General features: G+C 35.3%; 1 protein-coding gene across 6 annotated transcripts in view; it reads left to right on the plus strand.

Annotated features, from left to right (window-relative positions):
• The window catches only part of gramd4a (GRAM domain containing 4a), a 58,226-nt gene that overhangs the window by 29,282 nt on the left and 6,569 nt on the right, over positions 1 to 22,375 (plus strand). For 5 of the 6 annotated variants that reach the window (XM_082167418.1, XM_082167416.1, XM_082167415.1 and 2 more), the window contains 15 exons: positions 6,623 to 6,743; positions 7,687 to 7,748; positions 9,562 to 9,697; positions 11,416 to 11,441; positions 11,575 to 11,666; positions 12,473 to 12,564; positions 12,898 to 12,946; positions 13,045 to 13,116; positions 13,528 to 13,571; positions 14,121 to 14,230; positions 15,489 to 15,643; positions 15,862 to 15,879; positions 19,647 to 19,791; positions 19,970 to 20,063; positions 20,999 to 21,089. In XM_082167418.1, coding sequence (XP_082023544.1) covers positions 6,623 to 6,743; positions 7,687 to 7,748; positions 9,562 to 9,697; positions 11,416 to 11,441; positions 11,575 to 11,666; positions 12,473 to 12,564; positions 12,898 to 12,946; positions 13,045 to 13,116; positions 13,528 to 13,571; positions 14,121 to 14,230; positions 15,489 to 15,643; positions 15,862 to 15,879; positions 19,647 to 19,791; positions 19,970 to 20,063; positions 20,999 to 21,089 — 1,307 coding nt within the window. The remainder of the gene's footprint in view (positions 1 to 6,622; positions 6,744 to 7,686; positions 7,749 to 9,561; positions 9,698 to 11,415; positions 11,442 to 11,574; positions 11,667 to 12,472; positions 12,565 to 12,897; positions 12,947 to 13,044; positions 13,117 to 13,527; positions 13,572 to 14,120; positions 14,231 to 15,488; positions 15,644 to 15,861; positions 15,880 to 19,646; positions 19,792 to 19,969; positions 20,064 to 20,998; positions 21,090 to 22,375) is intronic. The other variant, XM_082167417.1, reaches the window with a different exon arrangement.

A 22,375-nucleotide genomic window follows, 5' to 3' on the forward strand; every position in this document is an offset into this window, starting at 1 on the left:
CCTTAGAAGGGCTATATGATGCCATTTACGTGCTTTCCAGACTGCTAAGACATATCGTGGCCACTTGATGCCCAATTCTGATTTGCTAACTATATCCGATTTTGGAAACACTTTAGTTTAGGGTCTAATTCTCACTATTAACTAGTTGCTTATTAACATGCATATTACTAGTATATTGGCGGTTTATTAGTACTTATAAAGCACATATTAATGCCTTATTCTGCATGACCATATTCTACATCCCTTAATCCTACCCAATACCTACATTTAACAACTACCTTACTAACTATTAATAAGCAGTAATTGGGAGTTTATTGAGGCAAAAGTCGTAGTTAATTGTTAAAGGAGCTGTATGTAGTTTTCAGCTGCCTCTAGCGGTGATGTTTCAGATTGCAACCAATAAGATTACAAGTGCGTGCGTGCTCGAATTTATGAGCGAGCACTGTCTGTGGTTACCGGACAGACTGAGACGCGTCACGCAACACACCGGAGAAAGCATCCCACAACATGCTGGAAACTCAGGTAAACTCCCACTGCAACGTTACAATAATAGGCTAATTTTATCAGCTTGACGTTGAACTAATGCTCCATGCTCGTTCCATGATAAGTATGGAACCCTATCAACCGTGCCGAATTTTGCCACTGCAGGCACCACTTCACATTTTCTTAAGGAAATGTATACAATCTAGGTTTATAGATAAGGTTTCTCCATGATTCAAATGCCCTGCCGATGTTGATCCGTGTTTTTTCACCCGAAGTTCATCCGATTCACGTCTGGCCTTTAATAAGAGCTTCAACAGAAAAACATTTTTTTTTGTTTTTTATCCATATGTGGAGTTTGTGTTGGAGTCTGTGACGTGTTGTGCTGGGAGCAGGTCGTTTCTTAGTGTTATCAGACATGTCATAAGTTGCATAAGTCATAAGTCCATGTCATAAGTTGCAGTGTCGTCGCTGTTGAGTGCAAAGGCTCGGGGGCGAGCATGCAGGTGACGTCACTGTATTTCGCGGTAAATCCGACCCGGCACCTTCACATAAAAAATAAGAATACTTGCTTTCAGAGGTAATAGCAAAACCCGCAAAATGGATCATTTTAATGTGAGATCACAACCCCTTCACACACAGGCAATAAAAAAAGGATTCGTTTTAGTAGAAAAAATACACACAGCACCTTTAAAAGTGAAAATTGGACCCTATTTTTTTTGTATGTGCATTTACACTATACACTTGGCGAAACAAACCAAGGTAGACGTACTGACCTGGAAAAGCTTAGGAACTTGAGGAACCTGAAAGTCTAGGTAATCAAAACTTTTAAGGTCATATAGGCATAATAAAAGGCATAATAAAATGAGGCCTTTTATTTTTTGTTGTTTGTTGTGACTCCAGTGGTTTAATCCAAATTTTATGAAGCAATGTGATTGCTTTGTGTGTGAAAACTAAAATTAAGTCTTTATTCACAAAATATCTTCCCTTCCACATAGCTCAATATGTGTGCCTGATCACATTAAAGCTGACCTTTTGTAGCTTGAAACCAGAAATCGCTTAGGTTTTAGGTTTTAAAAAATGTCTTCATTTGTGTTCTGAAGATGAATGAAAATCTTGGTACAATATGAGGGTGAGTAAATGCTGACTTTTCGTGTTAACTAACCCTTTAAAGAAATAGTTCACCTAAGAATGTAAATTCTGTCATTAATGACTCATTCTCATGTCGTTCCAAACCCGTAAAGCTTTCGTTCACCTTCAGAACACGAATTAAGTTTTCAATAAAATCTGAGAGCTTTCTGTCCCTCCATAGACCGCTACAAAACTGCCACTTTGACACTTCAAAAAGTTCATGAAGTGTTCGTCAAACTAATCCATATGAATTGAGCAGTTTAGTCCAAATTTTCTGAAGAGACTTGATCGCTTTATATGATGAACAGATTTAATTTAGGCTTTTTATTAAACCGCTCAATTCATACGGATACGTTTTATGATCCCTTTATGAACCTTTTTAAGTGTCAAAGTGGTAGTTCTGTCTATGAAGGGACAGAAAGCTCTCAGATTTCATAAAAAAAGATCTTTTGTGTTCCGAAGATGAACGGAAGTTCGACGGGTTTGGAACGACATGAGAATGTAATGACAGAATTTTCATTTTTGGGTGAACTAACTTGATTTAGGTATTACCTTGATATCATTACATTACCATGGTGCAGCCACGGCCCTTTTTTCATATAAGGACTGAATTGAGCACAGATGATTTATATATTATATTCTTTCAAATTTCAACCTATAGTATAAAAATAGCATAAGTTAAGTTCAGTCTCCAGATTCTGTTACTAAAATGCAACATATACTCATAACATACATCAGACATAATGACTCGTATCCCTATTTATCTGTCTAGTGTGTGTGGTCATTCTGAAATGGCTCTGTTGTGCAGGATGGAGGACTATCAGCACTATAGTAGATCACTCCACTTCTGTTATTGGTGCCTTATGGCGTCTCCTGTCTGTCTGCGGGGTGCTGTGAATCTACTGGCATTGAGAGAGAGATTCGTGAAGAACATTGTGAAGGGCTATTATTACTAAGAGAGAGAGAGAGTGTTGGGAGAGGAAGAAGGAATGAAAAAGAGGCAGAGACAGAGTGGCATATCTTTCATGACCTTCCCAGCATTCTTACTTTAATAGGTTTCATATTGCTTATAATTTATTTTACAAGAATCTATTGCTAATTCATACCCGGTACTATAATAATAAAAAATAAATAAAAAATAGAAGCCTTTCTATATTGTTAATACAGTCAAAGTTAAAGGCTGTTGTTATAAGATAAGTATTATTTTATAAGAAAACATTATTTTACGAAGCAAATTTTTCAGGTGGCATCCTTCTACTTGAAGATATTGTCCCTGACAAGAACAAAAGCAGATGGAATTGCTGTAATAGAAATAGAAACATAGGCTAAATGTTTCATTCAGTTCTGTAGAGATTTTGTTAAAGTTAGGGTTTAGGTGATTTTCAGAGAGGCTAGTAATAGCAAGCTAGCATTGAAAGCATAAGATCCCACCCTCTCTTCAGAGAATCTCCAAAGCCACGCCTCCTCCAAAACACATGAACACACACAGCAGGGAGCAAACAAAAGCGTCACGAGAGACGGCGTTAAACTACCTCATGTCTCAAAAGCACATAACATTACAATAATACGGAACATAAACAACTTAAAGAGCACTGACCTGTACCACCTGACTGCTGCAGATCATTGAAACGCATAAATTTGAATCACGAACCAAGTATAACCTCACAGGTTTCCATCTCTTCCAAATTATAGTAGTCATGTCGTGAACGCAACGTAAGCTCTTGTTTTGGTTCAGGAGGAACTGTAAAAGGTGGCTGCTGTTTGTTTGCGGTGCTCTGTGACTGACGTCTGTCTAACTCTGCACAGCATAAAATGTGCTGAAGTGGAATGTGTATGAAAATACATCTGTTGACAGTCAGGAAGGACATCGTTACGAAGGCAATGATTGGACGAACATTTTACACTTTCCACAGACGATTTATATACATTATAAATATATTTAGACCACTTAACTTAGTGTTTGCTGTTAGGATGTGAAGAGACTTTTAACCATAATAACAACAACAACAACAACAAAAATTCTGGAAAACACCTACCCTTCCTTTAATTAATTAAAATTCAAACTAATCCCTGACAGTTTTCAAGAAACAGCTGAAAACTGTAAGCTAAAATTTATTCTGTGAGCACTTAACTGCAACCAGCTAAGAAAATGTACTCTCTTTCACGATTCCTTCGTCTGCTCTCACTATTCCTTCAAGGGATTGTACACCCACAAATTTAAATTCGGTCATCATTTACTCACCCTCATGCATTCAATTAAATTCTCATTTATTTGTATAGCGCTTTTCACAATGCACATAATTTCAAAGCAGCTTTACCGAAAATGCATGAGTCCACATTACAATTTAGAGTGATATGTTATCAGAGGTAACAGTCTAAGTTATGTATTTCAAAAATGTACAATCACAGTTAGCGAAAAAGGTATTAATTTAACAATGCAATAATTTAAGGCAAAAACAATGAAGTAATAAATACATGTTTGTTAACAAATGATTATGACATTTAGAAAAATGTAGCATTGGTGCATGTTGATTCAGTGTTTACACCATCTGAAGTCTTCGCGGGAGTTGGCGCCGTCTCTTCACAGGTGTTGGGCATCTGAAATCTTCCAAACCAGTATGAATCTTTTTCTTTTGCTGAACACAAAAGATGATATTTTGAAGAATATGGGTAACCAAACAGTTGATGTACCCCATTGACTTCCATGGTATTTTTTTCATACTACGGAAGTCAATGCGGTTGCGGCCCATCAGCTGTTTGGTTACCGACATTCTTCAAAATATCTCAATTGGGCTAGTTTTGGTCGTGATTGGGCGGGTTTTGAATAGCAATTAGGCTGGTTTTGTTACACGAAACTTGGAAACCCTGTACAATAGCCAGACATACACTGTACTAGTCATCATGCTCTTCTGAAGCTACTGAGTGTAAATGTGTACAGCTATTCTATATTGTATGTTTTGAAATGACTAACATGTCTTTCTAACATATAATTCCAGCATTTCAGTCAACATATTCCGTAGTTCATATTAACAGACTGATCACAGACACATTCAGCCTTCGAGTAATAATAAAAGAGGCAGAAATACAGTATATGATTTTCTGCCTGAAGATACTGTTTTTTGTTTTGTTTTGTTTTTTCTCATGAAGATCAATGAGAATTAGAGATGAACTGATTGCTGTAGCATCATAATCAGTCTGTTCTCTGTGTGGCCTGTCAGTAATGGAGACAGATCTAAAGATGTTGGTTGCAGATGATGAGACACACCACGGCTCAGTACATTGTGTGATTTGTCCATCAGCAATAGATTAAAAACACTTTGAAGAACCTTGTATTTACCATTTGGAATGAACAAATTAATTTGTATTAATTTGATTTTCTCGCTATGGGTGTTATAGGAGGTTTTCAGAGTGTTTCGATGCTAGCGTTGCTAAAATACTATGAATGGTTGTTGACGCACTGCTGTGCGGTTATTATGGTGTTATGAGTGGTTGCTAGGGCATTGTGGTTGCTAAGATGTTGCTAAGTGGATGTTACCAATTTGCAATGCACTTACTAAGGGTTTCAAAGTAGCTGTTAGCATCTTGCTATGCAGTTTGCTGAAGTGTTCTGTAGTTGTTAGTTTTCTGTTTTTAGTTGAAAACGGTGCAAAAACTATGAGTAAAATTGCTTAGAAAATGAATAATATACCAGAAGAAACATTACACACCAAGTTTATTACTAAGTTTGTTTAAACTTCTATTTCTACACATGAGCAACAGCAACTCACGCGTTGTGTGCTTACCTTAGCTAACACCAATAAAAAGGGTTGGATGCTAGGTCTAAATTAGGATCACTGGGCCTTTTATTTTAGTTATAATCTATAATTAGGCAGTTCAGCCTTGTGAAAATCTAAATGCTGTGAATAGAAACGTCGCTATAGATTAATTGACTGCCTGCTTAGTGATGTTCATCTCTTCTGAAACCATCTGTCACACAGAAGCACTTCCACTAATGGTCATCTCTCTGAACTCAGGGTTCAGGTACTAGAGTTTTACAGAGCGCTGATGGTCGCTCAGATCTTATTCTCTCCTTTATGGCTCTCTGTATGAGGGAAGCTCATATTAGCACTTAAATATTTATAATGCTTAGCTAGGAACAAAGACCATAGAGTACATAGCTGCAGGCTCACAGCAGTAAATTAGACCACTGAGAAGACTGGAGAGTTATTGAGGAAAACACTTTCAAATTGTTCCCGATGTGCTGAAAACATCTTCGATAATCCAAATGGGGTTTATTTTGCCATAATGACTGAGTGCAAATGAACCTGCTTGTTACAAAGCTACTTTACTAAGTACCATAGTCAATAAATGTAAATTAATTATTTATTTGAACTCTATCTTCACATGAGAAAAAGAGAGGATGAAGTGATACAAGAGACATCGAAGTATAGCATATTGGTTTCCATGGTAAATGGGCAAATATTGTAAGGTATTGTACAGCTAACAGGTATCGTAATTAAGTAATGAAGATGTTTTAACAATAGCATTTAAAATTACTAATATTAACTTATTTTTTTCTTACTGTATTAACTTTTTTTTTTTTGGATGAATCCCCATGGAAAAGTATAGAATGGTAAATACATCCATCATCACTCCCCAGACATCAACATAGTGTCGGCCCAGATACGACCCACATCATGTACTGTGTTGAATCCACGTGTACCAGATGTGAGCCAGATCTGGGCCGACACTATGTTGCTGTCTGGGATATATATGATTACACTGAGTGATTACCATATTCATGTGCCAAATAAATAAAAATCACTAAAAATAAAATGAAAATAAATATCACTCAACTATCTACATGGTACATCTAGGTACTTATGTATGTCAGAAAACATTTAGATATGTTTATAAAACTTCCTGTTAACACTTACATATTCAGGTCTAGATCATAATATTTGCCTTCATACAGAAGGTACATTGAAGTGTGTGGTAATTTGTATGTTCTTATTTTTTGTTTTGTTTTCAGAGGAGGAATTGCGGAAGCTCCGAGAAGAAACCAATGTGGAGACCCTTAAGCAGGAGCTGGAGAGAGAACGCAGCAGAAGACTTGACCTGGAACAGAAGATGAGCGATGTGCTGAAGACCAGGTAAGAAAAAACTAAAAAAAACTCACCAACACAAACTAACTCGTCACATAAAATGAGTTGACATAAAGTTTCAAACAATGGATGAGGAGCACAGGAGCCTGAGGCCCCAGATGCTCTATGCAAGTACTAGGGATTGGGAATAGAAAACTGCTTCTTATTTGGAATTAGTTCTATAGTTTGTGTTAACAGTGTTCAATGACCCGGTCCTGTACTCTGTGGGATGACCTCGCCAGAACATGAGCTATAAAAATAGCCACTACATCTCACCCCCCATGAACCTAAAGTGGGAAGTCAATATCTATACGTAGAGAGTCATGCACAACAATATGTCAGTACAGTGTGTTCTTTCCACTGATGTCATTTCAATATGTAATTGATTCAGATTTGATTGGCGACACGAAGAGAGGTTTCTGATCATTGACCTGCAAATATGTGTTGATGAGATTTTGACAATCAAACGTTTTATATAATTTTAGCTTATACTAAAGTTCTCAAAATGTTTGGGGGAAAATGGTTGAACACAAAACAATTGAAACTTAAATAATATATAAATATTAAATGTGTTTGCTTTTATAAATATTAAAACCCTAATAGATTTATAGCTTCTTATCTGTACAAAGTTTTATATAAACATTGCATCCTTATTTTTTCTAATTTGATTTGATTTTGATTTCATTTTTACACTGTTTTTTTGTGAATGGTGGCTTGCTATTGACCATCTTATAAAAATGTATACTATTATAGTATTTATTCATATTTTGAATTTATTCATATTTTTTTATCTTAATTTTGGGTTAAGTTTCATTTTGTTAATGTTTTTATTTAACTTTAATTAGATTTTATTTAAGTCCATTTTAGTAGCTCAGCTTACACTTATTTTACTCTATTTTACTCTAGTTTTGTATGAACTGAAAGTTAATGTAGTTTGTGTTTCCTGGTCTAGGTGTGAAGATTCTCCACCTCAGCTTCCACGGAAACAGCAGCCACCTGCAGCTAATGGCACAGGTAACAAAACCCACAATGTTATGACAAGCGTATACTTACACGAGAACAATGCACTTAAAATTTAAGTTTTAAAAACTAAAAAATATTCGTGTACAAACGACAATAATCACAGTTCACATGGATCCGCGGAAACGTCTAAAAAAGCTGTATTATTCATGCCAGGCCAGTAGTTGGCGATATCACTTTGTAAAGAAACTATGCGCCTATAGACTGAACATGTAATGCGCATGCGCATGATGTCACTGTTTTCACAAAATTATGTTTTTGTAGTTTTCATGGAGACTATAAACCCGTTTTCAAAGGTTTGAATTTTCAGGTCCCCAAACGCCGTTGTCCTTTTTAGTTGAAAACGGTGTTGTGTAAACTCCCCCTAAAAGTCTCAAAATGATTCAGTTTTTAATGAAAATATGTCTACACCTCACCATTTTTAGATCAACTCTAAAGAAGAAATTTAAAGGCGGAATTATATGTATCGTTTGAAGATGAGGCAATCCCAGAATTCACTGCAAAACGCTCGGTGAAAAGAATTAACATGGTGGACAAGAAAATGTAATGCTAAATATATTTCTCTTTCAATGCTGAAAAGTATATATAAAAATAGTTTTACTGAAATTGTATAATTTGTATCTTTGTCCTATTGTTTGTAATTTGCTTCTTTGTTCTTATTTTTAGTTAAAAAAAATAAATAAAATGAAAGTTGTTAAATCTAATAAATCTTGTTTACACTTTCTGTAATGTATGACTATTGTACATCTGTTGTCATACATAATATGGTAAATGTAGTATCCTAATTATTAAAGTCCCCCTGTAGTCAATAATTGTATCCCTTAAAACTCATCCTATATAAACTACTGTCGAGTCCAAGTCGAGTCCAAGTCCTTAACAATCGAGTCCGAGTCCAAGTCGAAGTCCAAAGAGGGCCGAGTTGGACTTGAGTCCGAGTCCTTAACATCCGAGTCCGAGTCGAGTCCGGCCGAGACCACAAAGATTTAAATGATTTTGAAATTGACCTTTCACAAAGACCCGCCCCTCTTAGTTACTGTTGCTACGTCTGACAAGCCATTCCGCTCTCACTCCACATGTTCTCACACAGTGAAAAATATATTGCGGAGCAAAGAGGACACTGACAATGCGCCAACAGACAAGACAGAGCAGGTTACTTTTGGCATGAAATAAAGTCTCAGCTTTCAAAAAAATGTATTTCATCACCAAAATGACCTATATAAAAAAAAAATCCTTGAAAAAAAATGTCATGCTTAAAAAATTGCTTGAATGTAACTTTACACAATTGCCTCATTTAGTAAACCTTCTCCACTCCACCCCGATTTCAAACCGCGTTTTTGAGACTGTCTTTGGTTCACTGCCGTTTTAAAGAGAAAATACTCAGCAATGGTGTTGACTTAAGAATTTACACATGGTTTGTCTTAAAGCATATTAAAAACACCATATATACATATAAACACAACATTCTGTAAATTATAGCCACAAAAATCTGTAATTTCTATTAGATCTCTATTTGATTCATCTTTTTGTCTGTCAGTCATTAGGGTTAAAGTGGTTGGGTTGTTGCTCTAATCTGGTATAACGTTTTTTGGATTTCCCGCCTGGTTTTGGTTAGTAATTCTGAAATATCTGCTCCAGTTATTTTAGGCACTTGTCTAATTTTGTAGACCAACTAGGCCAGATCGACCCCTTTTGTTTGAGGCAGGAAATGAGAATGTAGAGCACAAGCTCCCTGACTCTCAGGATTCACATTAATAGAGCTTTGCTTATGGCTTCTGAATGAAGTATATCTCTAAAACTCTCTCTGTAGACAAACAGCAGAAGGAGACGGTGTGTTCGCGGCTGCAGAGTTGGCTGTATGATCGGTTTGGGGTTTACATTGAGGATTTTCGCTTCCAGCCTGAGGAGAACACAGTTGAGGCTGAGGAGCCACTAAGTGCTAAAAGGTCAGTGAAGAAAGATCACCTGTGGAACATTATATAACTCTGTACAGGTTTGGAAGAAGTCATTAATTCTTGTGAAACTACTTGTAAAATACTCTGCGCTGTTATCATTTCCCACAGTTCTTTCTCTGTCCAGTAACGTTTTATTGTAAACATCTGCCCCCCTGTGGTCAGGATGCTTTTAGTCAGAATAGGCCAAGTATAGTGGCAAAGAGGAGATCCATCAACTGACATAAAATTAAGCTTTTACTTTCAAAATTGTCCAAATTAAAGTTTTCTAACATATGTTCTCCTCTGGTTCTATCAAATTATGTACATATCAGAGGGTTAGTGTTAGGTTTTACCTTGCCAAATTTAAGCTTGGTCGTCTAATTTCTGTCCCAGATTTTGAAGAGCTGGCCTCCTTTTTTGGAAAGGGAGAAAGAAAAAAAACTATTATCAACTTATATTGTATTTATAATTACACTTTAAAAAAAACAAAACAAGTTGAGCCAACTTGAAAAAGTAAGGCAACCGATCTCACTCAACTTTTTAAGTTAGCTCAACTAATTTTCACCAGTTAAAGTAAAAACTTTTGTTCATTTATGAGTTAACTTACAATTTCTTGTCAAGACAACCAAAGAATGTGTAGCAAGGCAAGCAGCAACAATCCTTGTTTTTTCATCTCCATGTTTGATTTTCAAAATTAAATACACGACATGAACATCATTTGCCTCTTAAAACTAGAACTACACAATTTACCCGGGCAAATAAATTGCAAAAGTTACAATGAGAAGAACATATAGCTCAACACCTTAAGACAAATCTCAAACATGGTGATGATCAACAATTGTAATTGTGTGCTTCTCATTGCAATTGTTGCTCCTTATTTGCCCAGGTGAAAAGGTTCAAAAGACTACTTGCTACTCATTTCATGAACAAAAGTTTTTAAGTTCACATTAACTGAAGCGAATTAGTTGAGTTAACTTAAAAAGTTGAGTGCGATAGGTTGTCTTGTTTTTTTTAGCTGAACTATTTTTGTTAAGCTCTAAGCTCGTTTTGTGCTAATAATTTAGTGTAATTGAAAACAAGACAGTCCGCTCGCTTGTAAAGGTTTTTATGTTTGGGGGTTGTTGGGTTAAGACTTTTATTTTTAATAACCAAGAAACGTATGAAGAGTTTTGAAAATAAAGAAACAAAAACATGCTGTGTACAGCCTACTGGAATTTACAATTTATATACGCTGAACTAAACTAGTGAAGCAGGACTCAACAAGTAACAATAATAATTAAAAGAATCCAGTATGTTCAGAACTTCAAAAGTTGTAGAGCTTCCTCACTTTTTAATCCACTTGATTTATGTCATACAGACAGTTATCTCAAAACCACCTGAGAATATTTGAGGTTTTTGTGGTTTGTGGAGTTCTGGATCTGATGTCCAGTCAATGCATGTACCTGCCTAAATTATACATGAGGCTATTGAGTCCATGTCTCTTAAATGTCCCCTCAGGGATCAATGGAGTACATCTATCTGTCTCTGAAGAGAGGTATTGAGTGTGTGCTGCCCACAGCTGTCTGCTTTCATTGATTTACACGGTTTAAGTGTCACTTTGCTATAAAAAATACAAGACAGGCTGTGGTTGGTGGAAGAAATTAGTGATGTTAGCTGAAGGCAAGGTAACTTGTCCCCCACTGTGCCATGGACATTAATGATATCTCAAACTTTTTTTTTTTTTTTTTCAGATTAACTGAAAATATGCGACGACTTAGTAAGTCTATTTTTGCTGTTGTATTAAAGTGTTCTTGTGTTTTTGTTGATGTACTTCATGCTCTTGAAACTATTCAAGCTCTTTTTGCTTCGATTTTTCATCTTCACTTGTTTATCTTTAAATTTTTTTCTAGAACGGGGTGCCAGACCGGTAACAAATTTCTTACGGAATCTTTCCGCCTTATCCAACTGGCACTCAGTATATACGTCAGCAATTGCCTTCATTGTGAGTGGTCTTCCTCAGTTTTCTAATTTTGCAATTATACATATACTGTACATATTACTCATCCTATTTCTTTTAGACAGATAAACTTTGGTAACACTTTATTTTACAGTGTCCTTGTTACATATGTTGCATGTACTTAGTAATAACAGTAAATTTGCATAATTACATGCAACTAACCCTCAACCAAATTCTAATCCTACCCTAACCCTATAATAAGTACATGTAGTTGCTTAATATTACTCAGTACTTAAATATATAACTACACTGTAACAATGACACCTTATAATAATGTGTAACCCTATATTTTAAGGTGCCCTTGCTGCAGTGTAATTATACATTTAAGTACTGAGTAATATTAATTAATAACATGTACTTTCTATAAGGTTATAGTTAGGATTGGTGTTTGTTTTAGGATTATTTGCATGTAAGTATGCATAATTTACTGTTATTACTATAGTAAGTACATGCAACTTGTAACAAATAAACTAAAGTAACACTATTTTACAGTGTCCTTGTTACACGTTACATGTAGTTACTGTAGTAATAACTATAAATTATGCATAATTACATGCAACTAACCCTAAACCAACCCCTGTTCCTAACCTTATAGTAAGTACATGTAGTCTATTAATATTACTCAGTACTTAAATGTATAATTACATAGTAATTAGGACACCTTATAATAAAGTGTCACCAAAACTAAAATAAAGTGTTACCAAATGTTTTACTTAAAAAAATCTGTACTTGCTCATTAAATTGCTCATCAGTTGGACAGCCGTGTAATGTGTGTTGTGTTTTTGTCACAGATTTATATGAATGCAGCATGGCATGGCTGGGCTATTCCTTTGTTTCTATTCTTAGCCATTCTGAGGTTGTCGTTGAACTACCTCATCGCCAGGTAAAACGTTTGCTTTTTCACTAGAATGGCTTTGAAACAGTCAAATAATTTCAGGGTTAAATTAAAAAGGTTACCTAGATTTAACTTAAATTTCTAAGTTGTTTTGAATTGGCTGAAATTGCCAATTGTAAGAATTTCTATACTACCAAAAGATCAGTAGTCAACTTGGGCTTGGTGTCAGCATATTTGTACACTCAGGCAGTCATTATCACTGTACATGTACTGCACATGCACTGACTGTATATTAATAAACATACATGTACATGTATGTGTATATATACGTGTTCATGTAACGCAAATAAATCAATTTAATGTTGTTGTTTTTTTCTATAGAGGATGGAGAATTCAGTGGAGTATTGTGCCTGAAGTTTCTGAACCTGTGGTAGGAATGTTTTTCCAGGGTGTATGTTTGCATGTCAGTGACTTTTATTTTTATATTGTGCATATTTAAATGTTCTTCCTTGTGGTCTTTCTTTCCAGGAACCTCCAAAGGAAGACCTGACTGTGTCTGAAAAGTTTCAGTTAGTTCTCGACGTCGCACAAAAAGCACAGGTATCAGCTTTACAGGCTTGAACACATGAACGCTTTCATTTTTTTACATTTTCATTTAAAAAATAAAGGTGTCCATAGCATTTACATTATTGGTCACACTCACAGTTTGGACACACTCCTGATCTTGAAATCTTTTTGATCTGAAGGCTTCTGTTATGTATGAATTTCTTTAAAAAAAAAATAAAATAATTATATATATATATATATGAGTTAGGAATATTATATGAATAGTGATTGTGAAGGAAAAGTAGCCAATAGTTGTTAAGCATAGATGAAAATTTTTTGCAAAATGGTTTATTTCATAGTTTTTGAGGACTTTTATTTTATAATGTGAAATTGTGATATGAAATTGTGATTAGAAATTTTATGGACATGTCTCTCAAATTTCATTTCGTGTGTATTTTTCTGCAGAATCTTTTTGGTAAGATGTCAGATGTTTTGGAGAAAATCAAAAAGTAAGTAGCTCTTTAACTTTTATTGTAGGACTACGGGCTCCTTAAAGGGACATAGTAATGGAAACATGAGATGGATGAAAACATTATCAATGTGCTTTTGTGTTCCCTTGCAAAACTTTTTACGTTTTCCCTAAAAACTTCATAAACAAATGCAAAAAATTTCCAGCAAGCTTAAAACTGGTGATGGAAATAGTATGAGATGAGAGAAAATGCAATACTTTTGTGAGGAAACGCACACATTTCACGAGACAGAGCAAAGGTTTTGAGATACGTTTCTTGGGGCAAAACCTTCAAAAAATCAACAAAAATTATGAAAATAATATGAGATGGTGAAAAAAAACAACATTATCAATGCTTTTGCTCTGCTCACAAAACGTTTGCGTTCTCTTTGCCAGCAAACAAAACTACTGATGGAAATAATATTTCAAGGCTATTGTGAGTTTTACAGGTGAACGCAAAAACTCTGTACAGGGAAAGAGAAAATGAGCTCGTGACCTGAACGAAATTAATGAATGTTTCTCCATGTCTGTATGTGTTTGTGTACATCAGTTTGTTTATGTGGGTTCAGCCTGAGATCACTCAGAAGTTGTACATCGCTCTGTGGGTGGCCTTCATCTCCTCCTGCGTCCTGCCATACAAGCTGATGGGCTTTATGATCGGTGAGAATCATTATTCATAACCCCACATATGTACATAAACACCCCATACACATTAATAACATTGCAACACAAACAAACACTGCCATTCTTAATGGCTCTGACATGTCTCTTGTGTAACAGCATGTTTAAAGTCCCCCTGTAGTCAATCATTTTATACCTAAAAAACTCATATTTGATCACCAAAATGACATGTGTCATGCCTTAAAATAGTTTGAATGTAACTCTACACCCTTGCCTCATTTAGTATACACGGTTGTATGAATATGCAAATTAGCCCCTTTTTTATTTAGAATGCATACAAATGTCATTTACGTCTTTGAGTTTGTCAAGAGATTTAAAGCACCGTTTTTGAAGAGTGCGCATGTGCGAACGTGCTCTAGTATGTAAGAACGTGCCTATGATTGAATCTGGAAATAAAGCAAAATAACTGAGAAAAATAAGAAATAGTCCTCAGATGCCATGTCTGGAATTTATATCAAAACATCTACTATGGTAGTGAAGCATCGAGTTACGTCATTGTACGGTAAACGCACCCCTGATTGGTTACAAGGTAGTTTGTGGCATCAGAAACACCAGTGATTTCAAACCGTGTTTTTAAGACTGTCTTTGGTTTACTCCAGTTTTAAGGAGAAAATACTCAGCAATGGTGTTGACTTATGAAACATTTGGGATCAGTAAAATGTATGTTTTTGAAAGAAGTGAATACTTTTATTAGGCTTGGATGCCTTTTTTCATCAAAAGTGACAGTAAATACTTTACATTGTTAAAATGTAAAGTTGCCCCAAACCAGCATATTAAAATGATTTCTGATGGATCATGTGACACCGAAGACTTAAATAATGGCTGCTGAAAAATTAGCTTTTCCATCACAATTATGAATGATATTAAAATAGAAAACAGTTATTTTAAATTGTAACCATTTTTCAGAATAATAGTTTGTTTTTTTATGTATTTTTGATCAAATAAATGCAGCCTTATAAGAAACTCATAAGAAATACCTTTCAGAAACATTAAATAATCTTACCGACTTTTGAATGGTAGAGTACATTTATAAATACATTTAAATTTTTCATTTTGTTCATTATATTTAGCACAGAAGAGCATTCTGTGAAATTAAGTGTGTTTTCACCTTGTTCCATTAAATTAAAGTTAATTTTATTAAAAATAATGTAATAAATCTTGCACAATAGACGTTTTTGTGCTGAAATGCAGTTGTTTTTAGCATTCTCATGGTGTGTATATGTGTCTTCCCTGGTAGGGCTTTACGCAGGCATCAAGTTCTTTATTATAGACTTCCTTTTTAAGAGCTGCCCGAAACTCCGAGACAAATACGACACTCCGTTCATCATGTGGAACAACCTGCCCACGGACCCTCAGCTGAAAGAGCGCAGCAATGCCACTGTGTCTCGACGGGTGAGACAGAAAGAGACAATGTCATACTCATACAGCAGCCTCCTGGTTGTTTTCACATATTTCACATGTCATACCTATTTAAAACATTTTTTTTCAGAGTGTCAGGCACTGTAAATATGTGCGTATGAGAGTGATGGGTGTTGCCTCGTAAGGGAATCATCATCAGTATAGGTCGCTGACATGACGATCACATATAATCTGTTGTCTTTCTCTCTCAGCTGTCTGGGTGTGAGAAGGTAGGGACTGTGGTGTGGTATTGCCAGCACCTGTGTGTGTGCGTGTGTGTGTGTGTGTGTGATCAAACCAGCTGACCTTACTTTCTTTACCTGTGTGTGTTTGGATCTAGATTCACCTTGTGATATGAATTTTTGTCTGTGGCCAAATGGATCAAAATGGCTCAATTAACTTAAGCTCAACTAACTTAACTCTTATCTCACAGAGAAATGTTCAGGTCATATTCCACCACAAAATCTCTCTCTCTCTCTCTGTCTCTCTGTCTCTCTCTCTCTCTCTCTCTCTCTCTCTCTATCTCTCTCTCTCTCTCTCTCTCTCTCTATCTCTCTCTCTCTCTCTCTCTCTCTCTCTCTCTCTCTCTCTCTCTCTCTCTCTCTCTCTCTCTCTCTCTCATCTATCTATCTATCATTACAATTATGCATATTTCCCACCTAAGTTCATGCTAATATAATTTTAAAAATCTCATTCTTTTTATTGTAATGCAAAAATAAACTGCAGAGCCCCTAAAGGGACATGGTGGAGGAAAAAAATTAGATGGGGGGAAAAAACATCCTACAGTATCTCAATTTCTTTTTCCCAGAGCTCCCTTTAGGGGCTCTGTACTATGGTAGCTTGTTTCCTCCACAGAATAAAACATTTTAAATAATTGCGACTTTTAATCTCGCAATTGCGAGTTTACATCTTGCAATTCTGACTTTATTTCTCACAATTGCGAGATAAAAGTCAGAATTGCGCGATATAAAGTCGCAATAGCAAGTTCATATCACCCAATTCTGACGTCATAACACGCAATTGCAACATTATATCACGCAATTCTGACTTTATAACATGCAAGTGCGAGTTTAGATCTCGCAATTCTGAAAAAAATTTCTCAGAATTGCGTGATATGAAGTCGCACTTGTGTGTTATAACGTCAGAATTGAGTGATATGAACTTGCTATTGCGTGTTATAAAGTCCAATTCGAAGGAAAAAAAGACTTTCTCACAATTGTTTATATTTAACTACGGTATTCTGACTTTATAACAGGCAATTGCGACTTTTTATCACGCAATTCTGACTTTATATCATGCAATTATGACTTAATAACAGGCAATTGTGACTTTAAATCATGCAATTTTGACTTTATAACTCGCAATTGTGACTTTATATCATGCTATTCTGAGATAAAAAGCCAGAACTGTGAGATGTAAATTCGCAATTGTGAGGAAAAAAAGTCATGATTGTGAGATACAAAGTCGCAGTTACCTTTTTTATTTAATATTCTGTGGCAGAAACAAGCTTCCATACTGTACATTACCTTAATCCTTACAAACTAATTCTCTACCTATAATAAAAAAAGAATTCTCATTACTCTGATGTGATAAAATCACATTCTAATCACTATAATGAAAAAATCCTGTTCTCATTACTATAATAAAAGCATTCTCATTAGTGTCATGCAAAAAGATTATATAATCTTTTGTGTTACAGTAATAGGAATGAGTTTTTTTTTTTTTTTCATTACGGTAATGAGAATGTGTGTTGGGTGTACTTTATTGTCATGAAAGTCACAATGCAAATCTTAACGGTCTTAAAAATATTTGTTTTAGTCTTTATTTTCTTCATCCAAAACATAATTATGTGGTGTAATATCAGATGGGCATTTCTTGCTCTGCAGAATTGGCTCTTTATTTAAAATCTGATTTAAAATAGCATTAATTGACTGATCTACTGAAAGTATTTAATATTAATGATTTTGCTTAATGTAATCTAATGTAGCTATTGCATATTAATGTAATGTTTACAGCTAATGTGCCATTTTGAATCCATTTTCACAGACTATTTGATGGGTTTTGCTCTGTGTGTGTGTGTGCATAGATAGAAAAGGATTGCTTTGAGTAGTTTCCACCAGTGTTATTTTAGTATCAGGGAGATACTATTAGATTGTTTTTGTTAACAGTTGGAATTTTTTTTTTGTTTTAGTAATCTTGTGTGTTTTTGTAAGTTTATATAATTTTTTTGTTTCAGTTTTTGTTATTTTAGTACATCAATCTAAACTAAATGAAAATGAGAAATGTTTCCTTGGAAACTAGTTGAAATAAAAATTTTTTGTATTCGTTATGTCAGTATATATTATTCATGGTTTTAGTGAACTACACTAACACTGGTTTACACAACAATGCAGCTGTAGTTTGGTTTCTTAGAAGTAGATCGTTAGATGTAGCAATAGTTGAATGTTTGCCTTTAGGACAATGAAATGAAGTATTTTGACTGTGTTGTTGGGAATCTGTACAGAGAACACACTACATGCCCTTGAGAATGAGCTCAATGGCGGTTGCTAACATTACCTTTAACCTTCGCTCAAAACATCATTACACTGACTTATGACACCCACATGAACTCATTTCATGTTGACTTTCGCTGCGTTTACACCATGTCGTAATTACGAGATGAAAACACGTGACTTCCCACTCGGAGTTGTTCATGTCCTCACACTCGGAATTGTGTTTCTATGGCAACACTATCAATCTGCAAATCGGAGCTCTCAGAAAAATCCTAGTTTACAAATTGTAATTATGAGTTCTACGAAGACGTGAACACTTTTTTTTTACAAGCCGTAATCTCATAATTACGGTAATTACGACATGCTGTGAACGCACGTTGTATTGTTTTGAGCTTAAAGTCAACAGGAAGTCAAAATGAAACCTGTTTTCTTCCCTAATACATATTAAAAGTGAGGCATAATTCACGGCTAGCTGTGTATTCAACTATTTTAATGCACGACATGGAGGCAAAGAACCACCCGACGCGAAGGGAAGCATTCAAATCGTTTAATACACTGCTAGCCGTTAATTATTCCACTTATACCATGGTCATTTGCCAGAATTGACTAATTAAAGCTGTCATTGATGTTTGCAGCGCAAAATTTGACTGAAAGGGTTAAAATGGTGGTTAATTTCGTCAGCTACGGTTTGTTAGATATAGCATTCTGTCCGCTTTAAATCTGACACAGAGATGTTGTAGTGTGGTAAGGTTAAAATTATTTGATTGAATGATAGTATTTATTTGAATTAATTAGCCTATAGAGAGAGAGAGAGAGAGATGTGCGTGGCTGTGCAGAGTCTCTCTGCTAGCAATGGAGCTGTGAGTTGAATTACTTCAAAAACAGCGACGTTACAACCTCCTTGCTGAGTAATATAATGTAGTGATTCAGTAGCGAAGGTAATTTACTAATAAAAGTTATGGGAAAGCGTTGATAAGAAGTCTCTACGCTCCTGTTTCTGTGTGTACAGCACAATCTCTGATTTCTGTGTGCGAGTCAGTGACATCCCAGACAGCAACTCGTACCAGATGTGGGCCGACATATGTTTATTTAATACATGTCTGGGATACATGTGGGATACATGTGGATACGTCTGGGATACATGTGTGTGCTTCAATAAAAATCGGCGCATTGATATAGAATGGAGATTAAATTGACTTTGAACTATCTGTGCATTTTACTGCACACCTTCCAGCCAATCAGAATTGAGTATTCAGGCAGACCATGGTATAATTGCTATTGTGAGTGATTGATTAGTGCATGTTTTTCCAGAAGAGAGAAAAAAATTGTTCACCCCCTCAAACACCTATCCTTTATAAATATCATAAATACCAGAAACATGTCACATTATGTAAGTAAAATGTTTTTTTTTTTTTGTTTTTTTACTTTAATGTAATGGCTAAAAGTATCAGTTAATGCAAGCAAATTTTTTGAGTTGTTACAAAATCTCTCTCTTTTATGTTAAGATTCAGCCAGTGGTCTCACGGAGCAGTTTAGCCACCATCCCGGCCGGAGTGACCCGAGAGGAAGAGCCTGGCCGTTCACACAACACAAAGAAAGGAGCATTCCATGAGATCTTCAACCTACCCGAGAGTGAGAGACCTCTGCCCGGTGAGACCTCTCGTAGACTTGGTTCTTGTCTTATGAGACTCCGCATCCTGAAAAAAAAAAAAAGTACTTGAAACCTAAATAGACAAAACAAAACAGGCTTGAGTTGGACATGCCAAACAGATTTTTATTTTTCCAATTGTGTACACCCAGTGATTTAGTAGTGTCTTTTTTTTTTCAGTGTGTGAGAATGGATGGAGATGCTGTCTGATAAACAGAGACAGGAAGATGCCCACTGACTACATTCGCAACGGGATGCTCTACGTCACTGAGAAGTAAGAAACATTTGCTCAGCAGTGTTGGGGAATGTTACTTTTAAAAGTAATGTGTTACAATATTGCATTACTCTCTTAAAAAGTAACTAATTGTGTTACTTAGCTACTTATGGAAAGTAATGTGTTGCATTACTTTTGCATTACTTTTTGTCACCTGAGCTGGGCTTGCGAACAAAAAAAGTTATATTTTTCCACAGCTTAAACAAAACTTTCAGCCGTGCTGCTATTCTGGATTGCAGAACAAAAAAAAAAATCAATTGTGATGTTTAACTAAAGTAATTTTTGCTTATTGGTATAGTTGAATTGGATCATCGAAGGTCAGCAGAAAAGGCATTGGTTAATAAAGTGAGATTAAATACATAAAGTATATTTGTATTATTTAACTTCTTTAATAATTGCAGGTTTGCGTAATATTCTGAGTTTGCATTTCACTGTTTCTAATCATTTTGAAGAATACTGAATCTGATTTTGAGTAAATTCATGCTCACATTTAGTCTAGAACTACAAGAAGCGTCATGTTCACACACAGTGCACGCAACGCCTCTTCACTTACTTACGATTCCTCTCAACATGGGGACAGGAGAGCAGTCAGTCAAGTAATAGGAAAACAAAGTAACTTGCATTACTTATTTGAAAAAAAGTAACTCCGATATTTTGTTGTAAATTTAAAAGTAATGTGTTACTTTACTTGTAACGTGGAAAAAGTAATCTGATTACATACCGTTACTCGCATTACTTGTAATGCTTTACCCCCAACAACTGTTGCTTAGATAAGAATATTGCTGTGCTCTCTGATACTATGAAGATCTCTTTCATGTCGTTATGAATAAGTTCATGCCATTGTTTAACATAATAACAGATTGAGAGGCACCATAGAATCAACATGTACATTAATGCAGTAACATTATAATTACAATTGGCTGCCCATCCATCAGATACCTGTGTTTTGAGAGCTCCAGCTCAAGATCGGGGTCTTCAAAGAAGAACAAAGTCATTAAACTGGTGGACATCACAGATATCCAGAAGGTATGTGCAGTGTTATTTCTAACTAAAAAGTCATTGAAATAAAACTGAGACAAAGTAAAATATAAATATTACATGAAAAACTTAAGTGACTATTAAAGATGTTGCCTTGGCAGCTAACTGAAATAAATGAGACTATTTTATATTTTGTTATTAACTAATGGCTCTTTGACTATTTATGCTTCATGCACTTTCTTACAGCAGTAGGTGGCAGCAATGCATCACTGGCTGCACATGAAAAATGCATTTTCATTTAAATATTTGTGATATTATTTTCAAAATTACTTAAAGCAATTTCAGAGTTTCTAAATTATAATTTTACACAGTTATAGTGCAATTGTAATTATTATAAAATTGATTTCCAAATTATCATATATATTTTGCAATCAGAACAAAAAAAACAGCTCATCTTTGACTCTAAAATATAAGTTATTTACAAACATTTTCTTATACCTTAAAGGGAACGTTCATCCAAAAATGAAAATTAGCCCTTGATTTACTCACCCTCAAGTCATGCTAGGTGTATATGACATTCTTCTTTCAGACGAATACAATCGGAGTTATATTAAAAAATGTCGTGGCTAATCCGTGCTTTTTGAATGCATCATTTTGAATGGGAGCCCAAAATTTAAAGCCCAAAAAAGTACATCCTTCCATTATAAACGTAATCCACACAGTTTCAGGGGGTTAATAAAGACCTTCTGAAGCGAAGCAATGCGTTTGTGTGAGAAAAATATCCATATTTAAAACTTTATCAACTAAAATGACTAGCTTCCGACAGACGGCCTACTCAAGTCTGATGAGCACAGAATTTTTTTAAGGGCATCTGACTGTTGTCTGTCAGATTTTAAATCAGAATCTGAGGCCAGACTACTCAACTCCAACTGCCTAAACATCTGCAGACTGGCTATGACTTTTTTTTTTTTTTTTTTTTTACTAGCGTCATTCTCATCCAGAATAAAAATCAGGGCAAAAGTGGTGTAGTGTATTCCAGCCTTAACACTGAACAATGGCTAACTCAAATTCGAATTCTGCAATTTCCATGATGAAGAAGTTTATACAAATGAACACGTTTGATGAAAAGCTAGTCATTAGATTTGACAAAGTTTGTGAGGTTTACCACATCAGATTTTCAAAACGTATTCTGTTCTTTAAAGTCGGCATTAAACGGAAGTTAATCTTTTCTTCCCTGCTGTGACGTATATTTAAGTGGAATGAAAAAATTATTTGATTGTAGGAAGTTGGGCATTGCTAACTAAATGGAGGCAGATCTGAATGGTAGTTTGCAG

Source organism: Leuciscus leuciscus (genome assembly GCF_965113295.1).
Source record: "Leuciscus leuciscus genome assembly, chromosome: 4".
NCBI lineage: Eukaryota > Metazoa > Chordata > Actinopteri > Cypriniformes > Leuciscidae > Leuciscus > Leuciscus leuciscus.